The sequence below is a fragment of the Macrotis lagotis genome, chromosome 5 (genome assembly GCF_037893015.1).
Source record: "Macrotis lagotis isolate mMagLag1 chromosome 5, bilby.v1.9.chrom.fasta, whole genome shotgun sequence".
In the NCBI taxonomy this organism is placed as follows: domain Eukaryota; kingdom Metazoa; phylum Chordata; class Mammalia; order Peramelemorphia; family Peramelidae; genus Macrotis; species Macrotis lagotis.
In genome coordinates, this window is record NC_133662.1 from 193624709 (window position 1) to 193645292 (window position 20584).

Below are 20584 nucleotides of genomic sequence, written 5' to 3' on the forward strand. Positions count from 1 at the left end.
TCAATTACCTATTAAAAACTAAACACATAGAAAAAGATTCTATGGAAGCTCCACACCTACTAAGACATAAGCAAGTGCCATGACTAAATAATGACATATTTGGAGAAGTCACCAATGTTATTTTTCAAAAAAAAAAAAACCCAAAAAAGTTAAGTAGGTTTTGAACTAGATGGTTGCTCAAGTCCCTTCCAAATCTAAATTATGTGAAATAATTCAGGACCCTGTAGATGAACATAGAAAGGCATACTTCTCTTAATTTTCAAAATCAGTAGAAAACATTTGCAATGAACAAATGAATGATTTGATCAAGGCAATTGATTTGTTGCTTTTGCAATTACTTTTCTATTTAAATTCACAGATTAATGCCCACATGGACAAAGTCTACCACAGAGCTGCTTTTCATCACTATCAAAATGTGATATGCCACATTCCTTCTACTTTTCTATTAGCCTTCAGATTATACAGTCAACTAATCTAAATGTGCTCAGCCATGCATTTTAAATCTTTAGAATACATTAATCTTTTAACATATTTTTAAAATGCATTCATAGATATTTTAGATCTTCTAAATTCTACTAAACAACCTCTTATAAGAAACAAAGCACATGATATTTTGATTTAATATTTTAAAAGGCAATTGTGAATTGGTTTCTTTTGTAAATTTGTTTATAACTAAAACATTGGAAGATAATAATGGAACAAGGAGTCATTCCCCACTGTAAACAGGTTTATAAATAAAAAAGACAAAGATTAGTGCCTTACATCAAAATATAGTTTCTTATTCAATATGGCATCACTGTTAACTTCACTGATCTTAAGAATCAGCATTATCAATCAATTCCAAATGTCATTTCAGTAAAATTAAAACAGAAATTTTTAAAATCATGTACTATGAATAATATACTTTAAAATTGTTTTCTAACATCATCTTAAAACTAATTACCCGAAAAGTCCTTAAAAAAGAATGTGATTAAGCTCTGAGTTGCACAGTACTTAAACAAGTATCTATTAATTTGTAAAAGATAAACTGTGACTTCACTAACATTAGCTGAGATTACAAACACCTCCTTTTAAGGAATCCTTTTGTCCTAAATTGGAATTGCTTTTCCTCTTCCATGCTACCCCTCCAAACCATATAGCCAAGGACCTCGCAGCAACATCCCATACTTCACTGAGAAAATACAGGCCAAGCCCTCCAGTATCCCTCTCTTCCAGGTCCACACATCATAAAACCCAATTATATTATCTCCTATTCTCTCAGTGCAAGAATCACAGTGCCAGAGTTGGAAGAGGCTTCAGAGGTCATTTACTTTTACCCCCATTTTATAGATGAAACTAAAGCCCAAAGAGGTAAAGAAACTTGTCGCACGGCACAATTCCACTTTAAATCCACCATGCCACCATGCATCTCCTCCTTTTCCTTCCCCTTCTCAACCCCCCATCCTGGGCACAGAAGGTTGCTCCCAACCAATCAGATCCTCTCTCTCAAATTTTTGGTTTTCCCCTAACTACTGAAAGCATCCTTGGGGCCTACACACATGAAAACTTCTTCTCCATCATGACTTGGACCCTACCATCATCTCATGCTGCCCATCATCTATATGGCTCTTCTTTTTCACTGTCAGACTAAATTCTTGATGTCTCTGCCTCGATTTCCTCTCTTCCTGTTCTCTTCTCAATTCACTGAGTCTAGAATACCAATGGCATCGCTCAGATGAAACTGTTCTCTTCAAAGTTACCAACTACCTTTTAATCACCAAATCTAAAGGTCTTTTCTCAAGCCTTCCCCTTCTTGACCTCTTGGCAGCATGGTGCCATGTTGACCATCATTTCCTCCAAAAATACTCTCATTGCTTTTTGGTCCTGCTTGTTTGACTGCCCCATTCTCATTCCCCTTTGCTGGATCTTCAGATCTGAGAATTCCTGGGGTCTTTTTGTTTTATGATCTCTTAGCAATGCCATCAGCTCATGTGGGTTTAATTAATTCTATGCTGCTTACTCCAAATCTATATATCCAGCTTTAATCCCAGATCATACTTTCATATGGATCTCCACAGGCATCTCCACAGGTCCAAAACAACCATCTGTTCCCCACCCCACCCCTATTCTCATTAGAATGTCCCTATTTCTGTCAAAAGAACCCTAACCATTCTTAACTCCTTAGCTTCACAATCTTGTCCCATTCCCTGACTCACTTTCATTCACCTCCTTCTACCCAATCTCTTTCAAATTTGCCCCCCACTAGCATTCCCAGACACCTCCTTACAAAAATCTCTCCTCTTGTCTAGATGGATTATTACAATAACCCCTAATTGATTTTTCTGCCTCAAAACTCTTCCCTCTCCAAGCTATCTTTAGATATATAATCTAAAATATATCCATAAAATGATTGGTAGTTTCCCTCTAGTGTAGGTCTGGACAAGGCATAATCTTATTCTATGAACTACAACAATGACCCATAGCCTCTACAATCAAATGGACTCTTTTGATACTTAAAGAAGCTTTTTACACTAAAGAACACAGTTAAAATATGGAATATTTTCTTCTCAGGAAATTGAGAACGTTAACATATTTTTTCAGTCTTATTACATATATCCTCCTTCAGTCTTAAGGTCCAGACAAAATGTCTTTCTATTTCTCCCATCTTCTACCATCCAGCTAGACCCTGAACAATGTTCCTTATGTATGAAATGTTCTAGCATCTCTTCTCTACCTTTTTAAGAGCCTTAATTTCAAAGAGTCATAGATTTAAAACTAGAAAGCATCATAGAGACCAACTAGGTCAACTCCCTCATTTTATTTTTTTGCTTTTGCAAGGCAATGGGGGGGCAGGGAGGGGGGTTAAATGACTTGCCCAAGATCACACAGGGAATTATTTAGTGTCTGAGGTCGCATTTGAACTCAGGTCCTCTTGACTCCAGGGCTAGTGTTCTATCCACTGTGCCACTTAGTTGCTCCTGCCCTCATTTTATTTATGCTATTTTTTTTTATTTCATACAGACCTACAAGTAGCAGAACCAGGATGAATTCAGGTCTTTTGACTCAAAATTCAGCATTCTTACCCATTACATTATACATCATCCGTAGAGATGAAAAGACTTAGAATGGTGTTCTACACATAATCCATGTGTAATATTTGTTGAATTGGTTTCAAAGTAGTTCTATATACAAAAAAAAGATATAATTCTTTCATGGAGAGGGACATATATCTGGTGGTCTTATATTTATGAACATGTATATAAAGGGCTCATGCACATGAATAACCAAATTATCCAGCCTTAGAAGCCTTGTCTCATCACTCCTGTTATAATTCCCTCCTATGCCCTCCCTATCATCAGCATCTAGAGAATGCAGTACTCCTGGAGGGCAGGGACTATTTAGTTTTTAGTTTTGGTACATGCAGTACCAAACAGAATCTGGCATACACTGGATACTTCATATATGCTTGCTGTATGTATACTCTTAGAAATGAAATGTTACTTCTAAGCTTTGGTGCTATTAATACACAAAATTTGAGTTTATAGATTTGAAAAGAAAATTTTAAAATGGAATCTTTGTCCAAATATTTTAAAAGGTCATTAGAAAACATGAACAAACAAAAGTGGCTGACATAAGGGACAATAATCCTAACCTACTAAAAATAAGAAGAAATTTATAAATTTATAGGCTATTCAAAGTTGAATATGATTATCCATGTATAATGTATTAGCACAAGTCATTTTTCATGAAAAAAAACTTTTGCAATATATAATTATTGAGGGGCGGCTAGGTGATGCAGTGGATAAAGCACCGGCCTTGGAGTCAGGAGTACCTGGTTTCAAATCTGGTCTCAGACGCTTAATAATTACCTAGCTGTGTGGCCCTGGGCAAGGCACTTAACCCCATTTGCCTTGCAAAAACCTAAAATATCTACATATATATATATTTATATATATATATACACATATACATATACATATACATATACATGTATATATATAATTATCGAGTATTTGTCACTCAGAAAATACTAATAGGTAAAATACTTCAAAAGTCAAAACTCAGAAGTCAAAATTCAAAAGTCAATTCGATTAAATATTTATTAAGCATCTAATGAGTTAAGAGACTGAAAAAATTATCCTGAGGGTCCATGTCATAGGACTGCCTTACATGCTATCATTAGACTTCCAGAGACGATGGTGTTCAAAGCTAGGGAGCTCCCCAAGTCTTTCTGGAAACAAAGTGATATATCACTAGAATTAGATTCTTCAGTAATCAATCTCCTTTGAATGAAATCCAAAGAACAAATCATTTAAACTTTCTGAGGCTATTTCTTCATCTATTAAATGGAGATAACATTTGTACCACAAACCTCACAGGATTATTTTGAGTTTCAAATAAGGGACCACACACACACACACACACACACACACACACACACACACACACACATTATGTGCATGATAGGTTAGAATTCACAAGTTAAACCTGCTTTTAACAAACTCTACTGTAGAATAAATTAAAAAGATTCACTGAAGTATTAAAATTAAATTGGCTTTCAATTTCATTTCCACACACAAATCTTGATAATACAAAAATCTACAGAATTCAATATTCAAGACTGAATTTTATTAAAGTCCTTCACCATCTGAATTAAATTCAATTTGACTTCAATCAAGAAAAATGAAAATCTCTCAGTTCTTTTTTTCAAAGTTCCTGTTGTTTGTGTATCTAATTTCCTTGTAAGAAGGAAATATAAATTTCATTTGACCACTGATGCCATTCATTTTTTTTTTTGTTTCATTCAGCTTATCAATTGAAAACAGATTAGTCAGTTCCACTTTCTGGTTCTCAGGAGCTTACACACAATGCCACAGTGTTTACATTGCAAACACTTCATGGAAATGTTTAAATAAATAAGAAAGCCATGGCATTTTCCTTGACTTTTCAAAATGCAAATAGTTCAAAATGACAATTAAGACTTTCTAATTCAGCTTTAGACCCTTCCAAAATGGAAAAGATCCTGGCAATTTTCAAAATGCACGAAAAATGCTAACAATCTTTCCAAATGTTGTTAGAGTGAAGTCAAAAACAACTTTAAAACTAGTAAAGCTATATAAATGAGCAATCTAATTATATTAACTATATAGATGACAAAAGAATTGAATTAGACTAGGTAAGAACAAAAACCAGTTCTAAACCAGGCTCCAAATTCAATGAGCTGAGTGGCCTAGATGAAGTCATTTCACTTCTTCAGGCACAGCCACCAACCACAACTACTAACAATTATTACACTGTTTACTATATGCTAAATACTGTGCCTTATAATTCTTATCTTATTTGATTCTCACAGTAACTCCAGAAGATAGGTGCTACAAATTAATTTTATTTTACAGTTAAGGGAACTGAGGCAGGAAGAAGTGAAGTGACTTAAAAAGGGTGACCCAACTAATGAGTGTCTGAAGCTGGAAGATCAGGAGGAAATAGAAAAACAGGACAGCTTGGAAAGCAATAGCTTGGTTGAATTTATGAAATACTTTTAATAAACTAACTCTACCTAATGAATTTGCAGTTTTAGATATGATACTCATTTTTTTTTTGTTCTTACTGAAAATGATTTGTGGAATTCAACTGTTTCCTGTACAAATAGATATTTCAAAACACCAAGACTAATTGATGCCAAATTAAATGAAAGATGGTGGAGTAATTCAGCAGATGATGTTTACATTATGACAAGAATTTTGAGCTTACAATGAAAAAGAATGTTCTTCTAAATACTATTTTATTCAGAAGTCTTCAAGGTGAGTAAACTATTTAGCATGTTCATCTGAAATTGTTAGAATCAATATCTCACTTAGAGGGTATAAAATAATTTGATAAGATAAAGGAAGTAAAGCAAAACCATCAAAAATTGTTTTAAAATGTATTGTTCATCAAAGTAAAGACTCACAAATTACTTTTTGTGGGGGGTGGGAGGGAGGGAAGTAAGATGGGAAAAATTGTAAAACTCAAAATTAATAAAATATTTAACAAAAAATAAAATAAAATGCATTGTTCATCCTTGTTAGTGAAAAGCTACAATAATAAGATATAGATTGCCAATTTTCCTTTAACTTATCTTCATGAAGTCAGTGGATACAGCTAAACATCAAATGACAAAATATTATGTACAAAAAGATTACTCAGTTCTGATGTAGAAATTATATTAACTTCGTTAACGGTATCTTGCTTTTAATCCTGTGAATTCACGTTTAAGAATTTAAACTATTCCTTTATGAATCAAAATTCTCTTAGAATAAGAAGCAAATCTTTCTGGAATGAGTTTTACTCTTAGGCAAGCTTAAAGCCAGAAATAAGTTGCTCTCCCTTCCACATCAAATGTGCTCTACCTACAAGCATAGAGTAAAGCAAAAAAAGCTCATTTATACAAATCACTACCTTGAAATTCAGAATGGATTTTACCCTTAAATCAATGTTATAAATAACACCCCAAAGCCTGTTTAGGTCCAACAAAGCTGCAGTAGTACTAACAGTTGTCTTGAGAAAAAAATCTTGCCAGGACTGCTCACCTGGGAGCCTCTGCTCAGCCCTCAGCCTTTGGCCCTTGGTCTTTAGGATGAGTCTGGATGGAAAGGTGAGCAGCTGCCCCCACAGCCCCGTAGGAAGGGGCCTGACACTTGAGGGTCATACACTAAGCAACATCAACATAAATTCATTCGTTCATTTGTTTACTCATTCACTAAGATCCAGGCTTGGAATACTTCATCTACCAGTTGTCCAGAGATAGCAATAACGACTGCTTTCCTGTCTCAGGAGCTTTCATTTAGCATGGATACCATCCTGGACCAGAATTACCTGTTGCTCTCCTTCCCCTTATAACCCCACATCACCATGTAAATAAAGCAGGGACATTTCAGCTTTGTCATTATATGCCCAGGGCTAGGTGGCACAGAGGGGAGAGCACTGGTCTAAAGTCACAAGGACGAGTTCCAGAGTTCAACTCTGGCCTCCAGACACTTAGTACTTATTCCCTGTGTGACCTTGGGCGAGTCATTCAACCCTGACTGTCTTGCACCCAGGGCCATCTTCAGTCATCCTGATTCCTATCTGGGCACTGGACCCAGATGACTCTGGAGGATGAAGTGAGGCTGGTGTCTTAGCACAGCCCCCCCCCCCCCCCCACTCAAATCCAGTTCATGTGCTCGTCATGGCATCACCTCCCTGATGCCATGGTTTTCTTAAAAAAATGAAGAACAAAACTATTATTATTATTATTATTATTACGTGCTCCTTGCTATAGAGGCTTGATATTGGTTAAGACATTGAACTTCTCAGATTCCTCATCCTAAGTTTAGAAAAAATAATCACTCTATTTATAGAATACACATTTTGCTAAGCAGATGTAACAAACTTTTGATATAAAAACAATAATATAAGTGTTGAAGATATGCACAAGTTATTTACAAAAGCTCTTTGTCCACTCAGGAGGGAAATAAGTCTGGCAAAAATGTGAGGGAATTACTATAATAGGTGGGCAAGGAAAGAACAAGGAGAGAAAATAAGGTTCCTTTAGGTTCATGGATACTAAGATGAGAAAAAGAATTAGGAGAGAGATAACAGTTGAATAAAATCAGAGAGGTAAGAAAATAAATAAATTCAATGTCTGAAATAATGAAGTCAGTTTACTGAATGAAAAAAAGTCAGAAAAACAGATTTGGAGAGAAGAAACTGGACAATGTTTCTGAGATGCCCATTTTGTCTTACAACATCCACCTTTAAATTCAATGTTTAGTAAAACTAACATTCTTATCAATGTAATTCATTTCCTAAAGCAACGGTTTCCATATTAGTACTAAAGCAATATAAATCCTTTAGAGAAGGTACGTTGAAAAACCTGAGGTTTATTATTGGGAAATAAGTTCAAATACATTTTGAAACAAGAGTCAAATATCTAAAGCACTATCAACTATATAAAGCTTCTTATTTAGGAAACCAGATACTAGCTAAAAACTTTTTATTAATTAAAATTAATTAGACTGACCCACTAAAATATGCAATAATATACACCTAAAGTAATCACCAACCACAAACCTGAATTAGTAGTTAGTTATACTGCAAGTATATTCATATACTGTGTTGTAATTAAACTTTAAGCACATATATAATTGAGTGCTTCAGCATTTTAATATAAGATTCAAAAGTTACCCTTGTAATTATTCATAATGCACTTTAATGATACTGGATAGAGATCTAAAACTTCAGACTCCACACCTGCTACAAGTATAAAAAGATTACATTAGCAACCTTCTGCTGAAAATAAGTGACTTAAGAAGAATGTCTATACAACCATTTCCAAGCAAGGAATGAAGAGTCTATACTATAATTTCTCACATCAATAAGTCTATCTTGAGTTATCAATTTAAAAAATTATAATCAATTAAGATATAGTCTGCTACAGTATCATCTGCAATATATCCTTTAAAGGAATCAGCAGAGAAGAACATATAAGCCTATAGAAAGCAGTTCACCAACACTTTTTACTCTAAGAATCCCAATCTGGATGTCAAGGCTCTACATTGTTGATAAAACCACCGCTATAAAAATATACATTTTTAAGAAGTACTCGAGTTGTATAAAAATTAAATATTTATTCTATTTAGCAAACAAATCTTTACTTCTTCTGCAATAATCTTACCTGCTAAATGTGAGCTATTCACTAAAATGTCAATTTCAAAATCTGAAGAAAAAATATGAATTGCATATTCACAGAATGACAAGTTACATATATCCAAGCCCCTTGTTTTACAGATGAGAAAATTGAAGTCCCCAAATAGCAGTTGTGTGAGTTGCTCAAAGTCATGATTTATTGATGAAAAGCAAGTGCTAGATCCTAGGACTCACTGCAGTTCAAATAGCTAAGTGTACACTCCACTTCATACTTTATTATGACTGAAATTAAATCTACTCAGACCCAAGAAAGCAATTCAATGTATGTATGTCTGTATGGAAAGACTTTCTAACTAAATTGCAAATTCATATATTTTTTTAAGTTTTTGCAAGGCAATAGGGTTAAGTGACTTGCTGAAGGTCACACAGTTAGATAATTATTATGTGTCTGAGGCCATATTTGAACTCAGATCTTCCTGACTCCAGGGTTGGTACTCTATCCACTGTACCACCTAGCTGCCCCCCAAATTCATATTTTTAAAGTTCAATTCTCTTAAATTTGTTTCCATGCTAATTCTCCTTTCAACTTTTTCCTTTATTGTTACAGAAATATAATCACTAAATCCTGTTCCCTGGATTCCTCTCAGGCCAACTAATGTATTTTTCCAAAGAGCAAAAGATGATTTCCATCAAATGTGGAGTCATTTTATGAAAAAATAGAATCTATAGCCAATATTTTAAACAGAATACTTATTTTTACTACTTTAATACTTTTAAACAGAGTTCTTTATTCCTGTCCTCTCTGAGAGCCTGGTTCACTAAAAAGAAAATCTGAATGAAATCTCTGATAATTTAAGCTTATGGAAACCTTTACTAACATGATTCAACATTAATGTTAATTAACTAAAATTTTGATGATGAGTAATAGCAAATACATTAAAGTAAATGTATTCAAGAGACTACTTTGATTACATCATAAATCCACAATTACCTTCTCAACTCTAGAATAAATGATTAAAATATTTCAAACAAAATGGAAAAGAAACACTGAGAAAATGAGGCATCTTTTCTGTAAAGGGTAGAGAAAAAGATGAAATATAAGGAGATGGACACTCAACTGCTCTCTACCTGTCAAAAATTTCAGGTTACTTATCAGGGAGTCCTAATTCTTGGAGATTCAATCAAGTACTGAAGATTTTAAAAGGCTTCCTTGTATACTGTACATTACCCTTAAGGGGTTTTAATTAAATTTCAGAGACTCAACATGTTTCTATACTCTTAACAGTTTTTCTCCTGAGATTGGTCTCCTCTAGCCAACTTCTATTTATTACATTTTTTATCTCTACTTCCATTAGAACCGCTTATCTTCTCGCATATTTTCTAGGCTGTCAAAGAATTAAGACCATTTAAAAAAAAACACCTTTTAGTGATTAGATGTGTACCAACTACTTTTAAATTAACAGCATTTTTATTTGTAAAATAAGTGATTAAAGATAACAGGAAACAAAGGATAGGATATGTTCTAAAAGTAAATTTAACCAAATTTACACATACTCTCTTTTCTCCTTTAATGAAAACAACCTAAAATTTAATACATTAGATAAATTTTACTTTATATGGAAGCTAATTAAGTATTAAAAACCCCAAATTGCTAAATTCAGCTAAAAAGAATTCTCGTGTTAACCTGCCTTCTATAGAAAGAGATACAGTAATTGGGCAAAGCGTGCTATGGTAGAGGACAAAGTTCTGAGCTTGTAAGTCATAAGAACCCCTTAGTAGCATTCCTCTGTATCTCAAGTCTGTTGGTTTTCAAACAAAAGATTTAGATGAGAAGTCTTTCAAGGTCTCTTTCAACTCTTACCTTCTGAGATACTGCCAGCAATGGCATTCCTAGGCATCTGGGTCAAGCATATTCAAGAGATCCTGCTTCCCTCATGAAACATGGCAGCCCTGTCCACCCCTGGCCTAATTCCATGGCACACTAATTCGGGGGGAGGGGGGTTCATTTCTTGTGCTTTCATTGCTCAGCAAGGCTTCTTCTTGTAAGTTCATCTTCCCCACATTTATCACCCCATCAAGAATTTAATAGTCATTTATCAGCTAGACATCCAGTCTGAAATGTCATATATGACCACCCTTCCTACATCTTCATCCTTGCTGACTCTTGTGTGGAATCTGAGGTTGTTGACCACCCTTTCCTCCATTTAGTGACCCTGCTATGTGCCCTAGTTATCCTCCTACCTTTCTGAGTGTGCCATTATATTTATCAATTATTCACTGTCATGGACCCTTGAGAGTGGTTGTGTTCCTATTGTCCTGTCATGAGCCATCTCTTCTCTCTTTACAATTTCTGTCTTGATAACATCATTAATTCGAAAGGATTCAATTATCATCTCTGTGTAGATAACTGGGCAGATCAGACAATAGCATCAGGTCTGGAGTCAAGAAGACCCGATTGGGAATCCAGTCTAAGTCACTTCCAAGCTGTGTGACCATTGGGCAAGTTTTTGTCTTGTTTGCCTCATATTCCTCAACTATAAAATGAGCTGGAGGAAGAAATGGCAAACTACTTCAAAATCTTGGCTAAGAAAACTCCAAATAGGTTTTTTGTTTCTGAAAACAAATAAACAACAACAAAAACAAATGCAGGCAAATTCACAATCTACATATCCTGTTCTAATTTTTAAATGACTTCTAGTCACCTATCTCCAACCACCCACTGCATATTTTGAACAAGATGTCCTGACGACATTTCAAACTCAAAAGGCACAAAATGGAAGTTTCAGAACCACAGGATCATAGATTTAAAAATGAAAGGAATCTTAGAAGTAGCATATTTCCCCATGTATAAGATGGACCCTTTTTCAAAAACTTTGGGGTCTAAAAACTGGAAGGATTTTATACAGTGGTTGTAGATTTTTTACTTGCTTTTCACCACTTGTTGTCTTTGCACTCATTGTTTTGCATCTGTTACTGGTATATTAGGTTATATTTTGCCTCAAAAAAGATTTTCGTCCAGTGCTGAATTCAAGTTCAAAGTGATCTGCTTTGAAAAAGTGAATAGAAATATTGCTGCTGAATGTCAGTTTGATCCTCCTCTGACTTAGAAAAACAACCAGAGACTGGCTGCAAGAGGAAGAAACCCTACTGAAAATGCCCCAGCAGAAGAAGACCATGAGAGGCAAATCAGTCAAATGGCCTGATTTAGAGAGGTTATTGAAAAGATGAATTGAAGAGCAAAGGGCCATTGGAATCCCTGGGTCCACAAAAACAGTTCAGCAGAAGAACAGGAGAAATGCTTATGAAAAAGTGACTGATCTCTCTTTTTTTTTTTAAAGGTTTTTGCAAGGCAATGCAGTAAAGTGGCTTGCCCAGGGCCACACAGCTAGGTAATTATTAAGTGTCTGAGGCCAGTGCTCTATCCACTGTACCACCTAGCCACCCTCGAAAAGTGACTGATTTCAAAGGACACAAGTGGTGCTTCAGGTTCATGAAATGGAATGGACTAAGCATGTGTCCATGCACCAGATTTATCCAAAAGATATAGCCTGAATTTCATGAAGAATAAAACAAGTTCAATAACTTTATATAATATATTCTTTTTCCTATTTTGGGCCCCCAAATTAAGGTGTGTCTTATGCATGGAGAAATACAGTAAATTATTTTGACCTCATTTTACAGATGGAGAATCAGCTCTATAGAAGCTGTTTCTAAGTGGCATGTTCAGGGTCACATAGCTAAAGAGTATGAGGTTGGATCTGAACTCTAGTCCTTCTGAATTTCTATCTACTATATCACATAACCTTCTATCTATCTCATCATTCTTAGAGTCACAACCTTAGCACTGTCCTTGACTTCTTACTCTTTCTCATCTCAGAGATCCAATCATTTGCCAAATCTTGTCCACTCTCATCCCACAATCTCTCTTAGGCATCCTCTTCTGTGTCCTCTCAAGCCACCTCCCCAGTTCAGGTCCTCAACGTCTCTCACCTTATTTGTTTTATGGCCTTCAAGCTTTTTTTTTTCCTTTTGTTCCCATTCATTCTCTACATAGTTTCTTAAAGCACACTTCTGACCATGTCACTCCTCTACCCTATTCTCTGACTTCAGTGGCTCCCTACTGCTTTTTGGTCTCTGGAAGTTCATTGCACCACCTGGCTCCAGTCTTCTCTGTTACCATCACTACACTCCACAGCTCAGTCACACTGGTCTTCATGCTGTTCCTCCCCTACAACATTCCATCCCCATGCCTGGCATGCACATCTCTGGTTTTAAAACCTTTTTTTCAATACTCTGTTAAACAACAGCTACAGGAAACTTTTTCCAATTCCCCAATTGGCAGTGTCTTTTCTCCAAAATTGTTACCTATATTTGTATTTTTTTTTTGTTATCTGTCTCTGCCAATAAAGAGTAAGCCCTTTGAGAACTGAAACAGTTTTATTTTTATTTTTGTATTTTGACTGCATAGCAGTGGCTAGCAAATTCTAGCAGTGGCTAGGGACCTGACAAATGTTTGCTTATTGCTTACGGGAATATATTTTCCCCTGCAAAATCATTAAAAAGAGACAATTAATTTTCCCCCAAGGTAAAGTTTCTGGGTTAAGTTTCAAGAGTCATTTCTATCCTTGTGTGCAAAAACTGAAACCTATAATTGTACTTTGACATAATAATGGATGGGGTTAAGAGCCCAACTGAAATAAACTCAATTTTGGAAGAAGAAATACATATCTGATAGTCTTGGAGAATTTTTAACACTATGAGAAACTGGATCCAAGCTAAAATGTCAATAACATGTTTCTGAATTATAAAAACACCATTCTATTAAAGACCAATGAATTAATTTGAAGTTACCTTAAAAAGGTTAATCTGCAAAGCCCTCAAAACTTTCTTCATATGAAGCTGAGTGTCTCTTCCAGCACACCTAGGTTGATCAACTATAAACTTTTAGGTTCAACTGAGAAAGAGATTACCTTGTGTTTGAGTGAGAAAGCAAAGCACCCAAAAGTCACAACTATGACTTCACACAAATATCAATTGTGTTAAAAAAAATAATAGTAATAAACCAGACAACCAATAACTGAAGCAAAATGCTGTTATTAACAGTTCTAAATACACATCAGCATAACTAGTTATACAGATTTGATTCCTGGGACACTGCTAGGGCAAAATAGCCAGTACATACCTTCTGAGAGAATAGCTTCTTTTAAACAAAGCAACAACTCGGCAAACCTCCTGACATCACTGACCAACTGTTTCACATACTCTGGATCAGAAAGCGGGTTAGGACAGCAATTCAGGTTGGAATTTATGCTGCTCTTGGTGCAGTGCCCCATCCTCCAGTTCTCAGAACTGGGAATAAGATTACAAAGAGAGAATCTGGCCAACGATGATCCACGGTTGTTTCTTCTACCGTTCTGCGGAAACATCCCAGTCCTTTCAGCTAATGTATGACTGGTAACAGAAAGCTGAAACCCTTAAAGAGAAAAGAAGACAATTAGGGACAAATATATGGGAACATAATTTAAGCTCCCATTACTTTTTTGTCAGAGAGTGAAAAACCATTTTGGAAGAAGGGATGGGATGGCTGCCCTTCAGGTATTACCTCAAGCTTCAACCTTGACCTTTTAAAAGTAACCCTATTTTTTCTATAACATCTGTGAGTAACCAATTTGTTTAAATTCCTCTTTAACATTTTTATCTTTAATCTATACAACTTCTTGGGGCAGAAAATTGTATAAGTTTATTCACAGTAATATGTTTTAAAGTTTACCTTCTTTTCAAGCTCAGAAATGCCCTTAGAATATTCCCTAAAATGGTGGGTTTATCCATGTCCACCCAATCCATGCTCAAATAATGAATATATCATATTCACTCCTCTTCATTTTTCCAAAATGAAGAGTTTTTATTTTGTATCTATATTAAAAAATGAAATAATGCAAATTTGTTCCAATAAAAGCATTCATTTGCTTAATTTGGTAAAAATCAATAAAATAATTTTCTCTATCAAAACTACTGTTAACTCCCACAGTTAGATCCTAGGATCTCAATCTCAAATGTTTACAGGCAAATCAAAAATGCCTAAAGAGAATAAAAATGAGAAAAGCAACCAAGTAAATAGATCAGAGATTTGTGCTAGAAGCAACACAATTTTAAGTGTTGAGGGACTGAGATATAAGGTAACTTGTATATGTATGAAAATATGAAAAAATCTCAAACTTTATTAATATTCAAAAAAGGGGCAATTGAGAGCACATTTGTTGCAATGGTTCTCTATGCAAACTCTCCTTTCTGTAGAAAATCCTTCCAGGCATCTCCAGCTGACTCAAGGACACTGCAGCACTGGCCTCCATCCTCCTCCCAGACAACCCAGGACACCAGAGCCGGGATGCTGGGCTCTCCACCACCTCAGTCACTTGCTGCACATTTCCAAACCAGGAAACCTCAAAGCCCACTCTCAGCTTTCTGACTCTCTGGGTGGGTGGGCCTCTCCCCCCATTAGTGTGTCAACTCCTCGGTGAAGGCAGGATTCTCTGCCTTGTCTGTATTTTCATCTCCAGCATTTAGCACAGCTCCAAGGAAGTGAGTGTGATCAAGTTTTACCATTCATTCCTTCATCAAAATTATTCAAGGTTCCCTGAAAGAAAATAACCGTTTCAAGTCTCTTGGACTGTAGATACTGGGCAAGACACAAAAGTGGGACAGGGATGCCCATGATAGCTATTTCCCATTCTGATGAAGAAGACACCACAGAGTCCAAGCATCCTTTCCTCCACCCTATGTAATTCCATCTCTATGACCTACCCTCCTCTTCTCTCCACTCCAGCTCAGGTTCTCCTCACTTCTCACCTCCTCTTTGGTCTTCCTGCCTTTACTCTCTTCTCACTCTTAAATCATCTTCCACAGAGTCCCCAGAGATGTTCCCAAAGCTCGGGTCTAACCAGGTCACTCCTCCAAGCTCTCCCTCTGGCTTGCTCAGAGCCCTCAATCCCTGGTGTCTTTGCACCGGCTGTCCCTGTACCCCAGAGACACTCTCCCTCCCTCCCTCCACCTCTTGAAACCCTGCTTTCTTGCAAAGCGTTGCTGAAATGCCACCTTCTGCCTGAAGTCTTCTCTGATGCCCTCAGATGGTCGTGCTCTCCCTCCCTAAACTACCTCGGATTCATCTCTATCCTGTAAGAACTCCCCCCTGGAAGAGACTCTCCTTGAGGACAAGGACCACCGCCTCTTCTCCTTCTACCTCCTGGGCCCGGGGCAGTGTCCGGCACATGGCAGGACTCCCTGCCCAATGCCAGATTTGGTACTCAATCGTCTCTCTGCCGGCCCCGGCCTTAACAGCCCCGTAAGAGACTGAGAAAGCCGAGACGTGATGCACCTTCCCACATGAATACTCTCCACTTCGCTTTCTTAACTTTCCTCAGCAAATGGTCATTTTACAAGCGTTTCCACATGAAACTGGCGCACAGCTTTATGCCAACTGTCCTCTCTCCACCGCGGGATGTGGAGATCCTCAAGAGAAAACCCAGAAGCGGTGCCCAGGGCCCCGGGGGAAGCTTCGGCGGTACCTGGAGACCGGGAGCAGCCCCTGGGCAGCTGTCCGCGGCTCCGCAGGGCCCAGCCCGGGGCCGGCCGTCTGGCTCCAGCCTCGGGGTCCCCCCTCGGAACGCCTGCTCCCGGGGGCCGCGGCCCCGGCCACGCACCGGCTCCTCCCGACCGAGGAGAAGCGCCAAGGCCGGGCCGGGCGCTGCGATGCTGGGGCCCGCGGCGGCCCCGCACAGGTGAGAACACCGGGGGCCCGGGGAGTCGCAGGGCGGGGGCGCCCCGGGGCCCCCCGACTCTGCCCGGGGGTGACCGAGCCCTCGGGGCCCTCGGCCGCGTCCCGGCCCGGGCTGCAGACCCTCCGGTGGGAGGCGCGACCGGCCCCGCCCGCTCCCCCGGGCCCCCCACGAGGCGCCGCGGACCCGGGGGGCTCCCCTAAATATAGAATACCCGGAGTGCGGGGCCGGAACGTCCAGCCCCGGGGGAGGCTCCGAAAGCCATCTTGAAAGCGGCGCGGCCCCCCGAGGGGCCGTGGGAGCCACGCGCGCCTCCCCGGGCCCCCCACTCAGCAAGCCGCGCGGGCCGGGAACACCCGAGGACCCGCCACCCCACGGGACGCGGAGGGAGCGGGGCGAGGGCAGGGGAGGGCAGCCCGCCGGGGGGCTCGGGTCTGGGTCGCCGCCACGCCCGGCCCCGCGGCTCCGCCCGGGGAGCGCGGGCAGGGGCCGGGCCCAGGGCGGGGCGGCCCAGGCCCGCACCTGCTGCCCGGGCCGCGACCCCCGCCCGGAGCCCGGGCGAGGGGGGGGGAGGGTCCGGGTGGGCGCCGCCGGCCGGGGGAGGGGCGGGGGCGTCCGCACTCACCGGAGGGGCATGGCCGCGCCCACGGAGAGGCCCGGCGCGCGGAGCAGGGCCCGGCCCGGCTGGTCCGGCTGCAGCAGCGGCCCCGGGAGCCCGGGAGCCCCGGAGGGCGGGCCCGAGGCTCCGCGTGGAGCAGGTGGGGGGCGGAGGCTCGGGCGGGCCGGGGCAAGCTGGCCCTCCAGCAGCGGCCGGGGCGGGGCCGCTGGCCCCTCCTCACCCCAGCTCTCAGGGACTCGCCCCCCACCAGCACGTTCCTGACGGAAAGAGAGCGCGGCCCGGGCGTCCTACCTCACGCGCTGGCATTCCGGTGTCGGATACTTTGTTGCCATTCCGCGACCCGAGCCCGGCCCCGCTGCGGGTCCAGACGCCCCGGAACAGGCACTTAACCCTGCTTGCCTCAGTTTCCTCATCTGAAAAAAAGAGAAGTAAATGGCAAGCCACTAGAGTCGCTTTGCCAAGGAAACCCCCAAATGGGTCAGACACCCGAATAACAGAATAGTCACATGGAATTTGTAATAATAGGTATGTTGCCGTCTAAAGACTTGAGTGGTCCAGGGCTTCACCGGGTTGCCGAAGAATCCCTGGCTTAGATATATCCAGCCAATGGCATGGGTAGCCTTTATGGTGTATGAGGTTTTTATGTGCATTATAGATATAAATACATACACACACACACACACACACACACACACACACACATATATATATAAATGAGATTAGCTCATCATGAATAGTGATTATTTCAATCTTTGTATTCCTGTGGAGTAGTTGTTATATAAGGTTTTTATGTGCATTGTAGATATAAATACATATAACATGAGATTAGCTCATTATATGAAGTGATTACTTCAATCTTTGTCTTTCTGTGAAGAGTAGTTTGAGATAGACTGATTGAATACATACCTGTGAATCCACTGAGAATCTCCTCTAGTGGAGCATGCTCAGCTAGCATGCCCCTCCATCACCGCCTGTCCGCACCCCACAGACTACTGACAGGTATCACAACTACAAATTGTGACTTTGGGGTAGCAAAGCAGTCTAGTGGATAGAGCAACTTGCCTGGGAATCAGGAGGATCAGAATTCAAATTTGGTGACAGACACTGGGACCCTGTGCAAGTCATTTATTCAAAGGGAAAAAGAAATTTAGTCCTTCCTGCCAGTGTGCTTGCTGTAACATACACTATCTTACCTCTGGCCTTTGCTCATTTTGATCCAGAACCAAGGGCCTTTTTTTTATAAGGCAATGGGGTTAAGTGACTTGCCCAAGGCCACACAGCTAGGTAATTATTAAGTGTCTGAGGCAGGGTTTGAACTCAGGTACTCCTGACTCCAGGGCACTCCACCACCTAGCCACTCCTAAGGGCCTTTTTTTTTGAGAAACAGGGTGTCTGAAAAAGAAGGAAAATAAATAAAAATTAAGTAGACATACCTCTCTACTCTATCACTGTCACTAAAGTCACCCCTGATATCCCCCTTGGAGCAGTGAGAGCAAACTGATGAAATGAATGACATGACTCCATCAAAACAAAAACTCCAGCTTCCAGGCTGGACAAAAACTGACCAAGCAAGTTATTAAGCTTGATTTCAAAATAGAAGCAATTGAGACACAAGGAATCAATTCAGACCAAAAGTTGAACCTGAACATGAAAGACTTATGCCAAAGAACTTGTGTTGTCCTGGCCAGAGAGCACAAGGCAAAAATACAACAAAAGTAAAAGATTTCTAAATGGTTACCAGGATGTGATATTATACTTATAATGGGAGGCATTTTAAAATAGTGGATAGATTATTGAACCTGGAATCAGAAAGACCTGCATTCAGATGTTGCTCCTTGTGAATATTTTCAGACATTTTCATTTTCAGACTTGGCCAATGCAGGGATTTATTGTGCTTGGGTGCAAGAGAAGGTTGTTTTGCTTTTGTTTTTTAAATTTGTGAGTAAATGATAGTAGTACAAAACATTATTTTTGAACTCTCAGAATGGATGGATTCTCAGAAGGAAACAAAGTATAACAGCTTAGGAATGAACAGTGAATGTCATATAATTTTTAAAAATTGTGAATAATGGAGTTTCATGGACTATCTCCTGTTCTTTGTAAAGAGGAATGTTCATATTAGCTGTTTTCCAAGTTAAGAGTAAAATAGTTGTAAAACATTGTTTTTAAATCTTAACTCTAACAAAATCACTTAACCTCACTTGAGTTCAGTTTCCTTATGTGTAAAAAGGGTATTATAATAACCATGGTCTCTCCTTTGAAGGGTGATTTTCAAACTTTAAGATTCTATATAAATATCTAATACTCATACTAATAGTAACCTAGGTTTATTTCAAGGTATCCATTTCCAAATGCAAAGATGTTGAGGTTTTTGTTTTTTTGGTTAAGTTTGCCAGAACCATAGTTAGCAATCTAACTGCCAAAGCCACAGTTCATTATGACACCACCTCAGAGTAGGGAAAGTCATTCTGATGACATGCTGTTGAAAGATTTATGCAAAAAATAGCTCCAGGCTATAAAGGAAGATTATCTCTACTCACCACTTTTGGACTAATGCATATGACAGGAGAAGAAATCAAAGGGTTTCACTAATGGAATCTACCTCTGTATTCTATGAAACTTGAAAATTAGAATGTCTGATAGTATTTGTCCTCAGAAAAGCACTAGAGCTAAATTGCTGCTAAAAAGCTAGTGCATGTGAACCATAAACTCAGCTATAGAAGAAGACTGGAAAAGGAAAGCTTATGAGCTACAACTCAATTGAAATCAGATTGTGTAACCAAAAATCTTTCTTATTTATGCTGCCTGTATCCAACTTGCTTTTATTATACCAAGTTTCTGCTTCATCCTACTTAAAAGAAAATGGAATCCTTATGGAATCTCAAACTGTTTACTTCCCTCCTTAAGGTTGTAGATTAAACACTTTCTTGCCAGTGATTCTCTTTCATCTCTTCCACAGAAATACTGATTAAATAAATGAGAATATCTTGGAAATTTTAGAGCTGAATGGGAACTTGATAAAGAAACACTGATAAAGAAATTTCAGACTCAGTCCCAGAATGTAGAGTGTTGGACTTGGAGTCAGGCAGACCTGAGTTCAGATTCTACCTTAGATGCTTTAGATGTGTGAGCCTGGGCAAGTCACCTAAAATTTTCTTAATGCTGTTTCCTCAGCTGTAATATGAGGTTATTAGTAGCAACTCTCTCATGGGATCATTGTGTCAATCAAATGAGATTACATAGGTAAGATGCTTGGCAAATCTAAAATGCTAAAAAAGGTTAAATGATTTGTCCAAGGTCACACAAGTGGTCAGTGGCACAGATGAGATTCAGATTCCAGATTCTCTTTCTGTGACATCATACATATAGCACAGGATTTTTATGTTAATCCTTAAAGATTTTCTTGTTCTAGTAAAGTGAAATTTAGGTGGGTAGATCGTAAAATCCATATTGTTTTAGTGAGGCTCTTAGAAGATCAGATCCTTAATATTTTGAAATGTCTCTTTGGGTCAGTAAATTTCTCCCATTTACTTTATTTGTAGGCCTG

The 20584-nt window shown here is 39.1% G+C and overlaps 1 protein-coding gene across 2 annotated transcripts in view; it reads right to left on the reverse strand.

Moving 5' to 3' along the window:
* Positions 1-17156, reverse strand: part of LOC141488259 (rho GTPase-activating protein 29-like) — an 84042-nt gene extending 66886 nt beyond the window's left edge. For both annotated transcript variants that reach the window (XM_074188210.1, XM_074188209.1), the window contains exons 1-2: positions 17044-17156; positions 13829-14119 (exon numbers count right to left, since the gene is read on the reverse strand). In XM_074188210.1, coding sequence (XP_074044311.1) covers positions 13829-14072 — 244 coding nt within the window. In that variant the 5' untranslated portion in view covers positions 14073-14119; positions 17044-17156. The remainder of the gene's footprint in view (positions 1-13828; positions 14120-17043) is intronic.
* Between the last annotated feature and the right edge of the window lie 3428 nt (positions 17157-20584).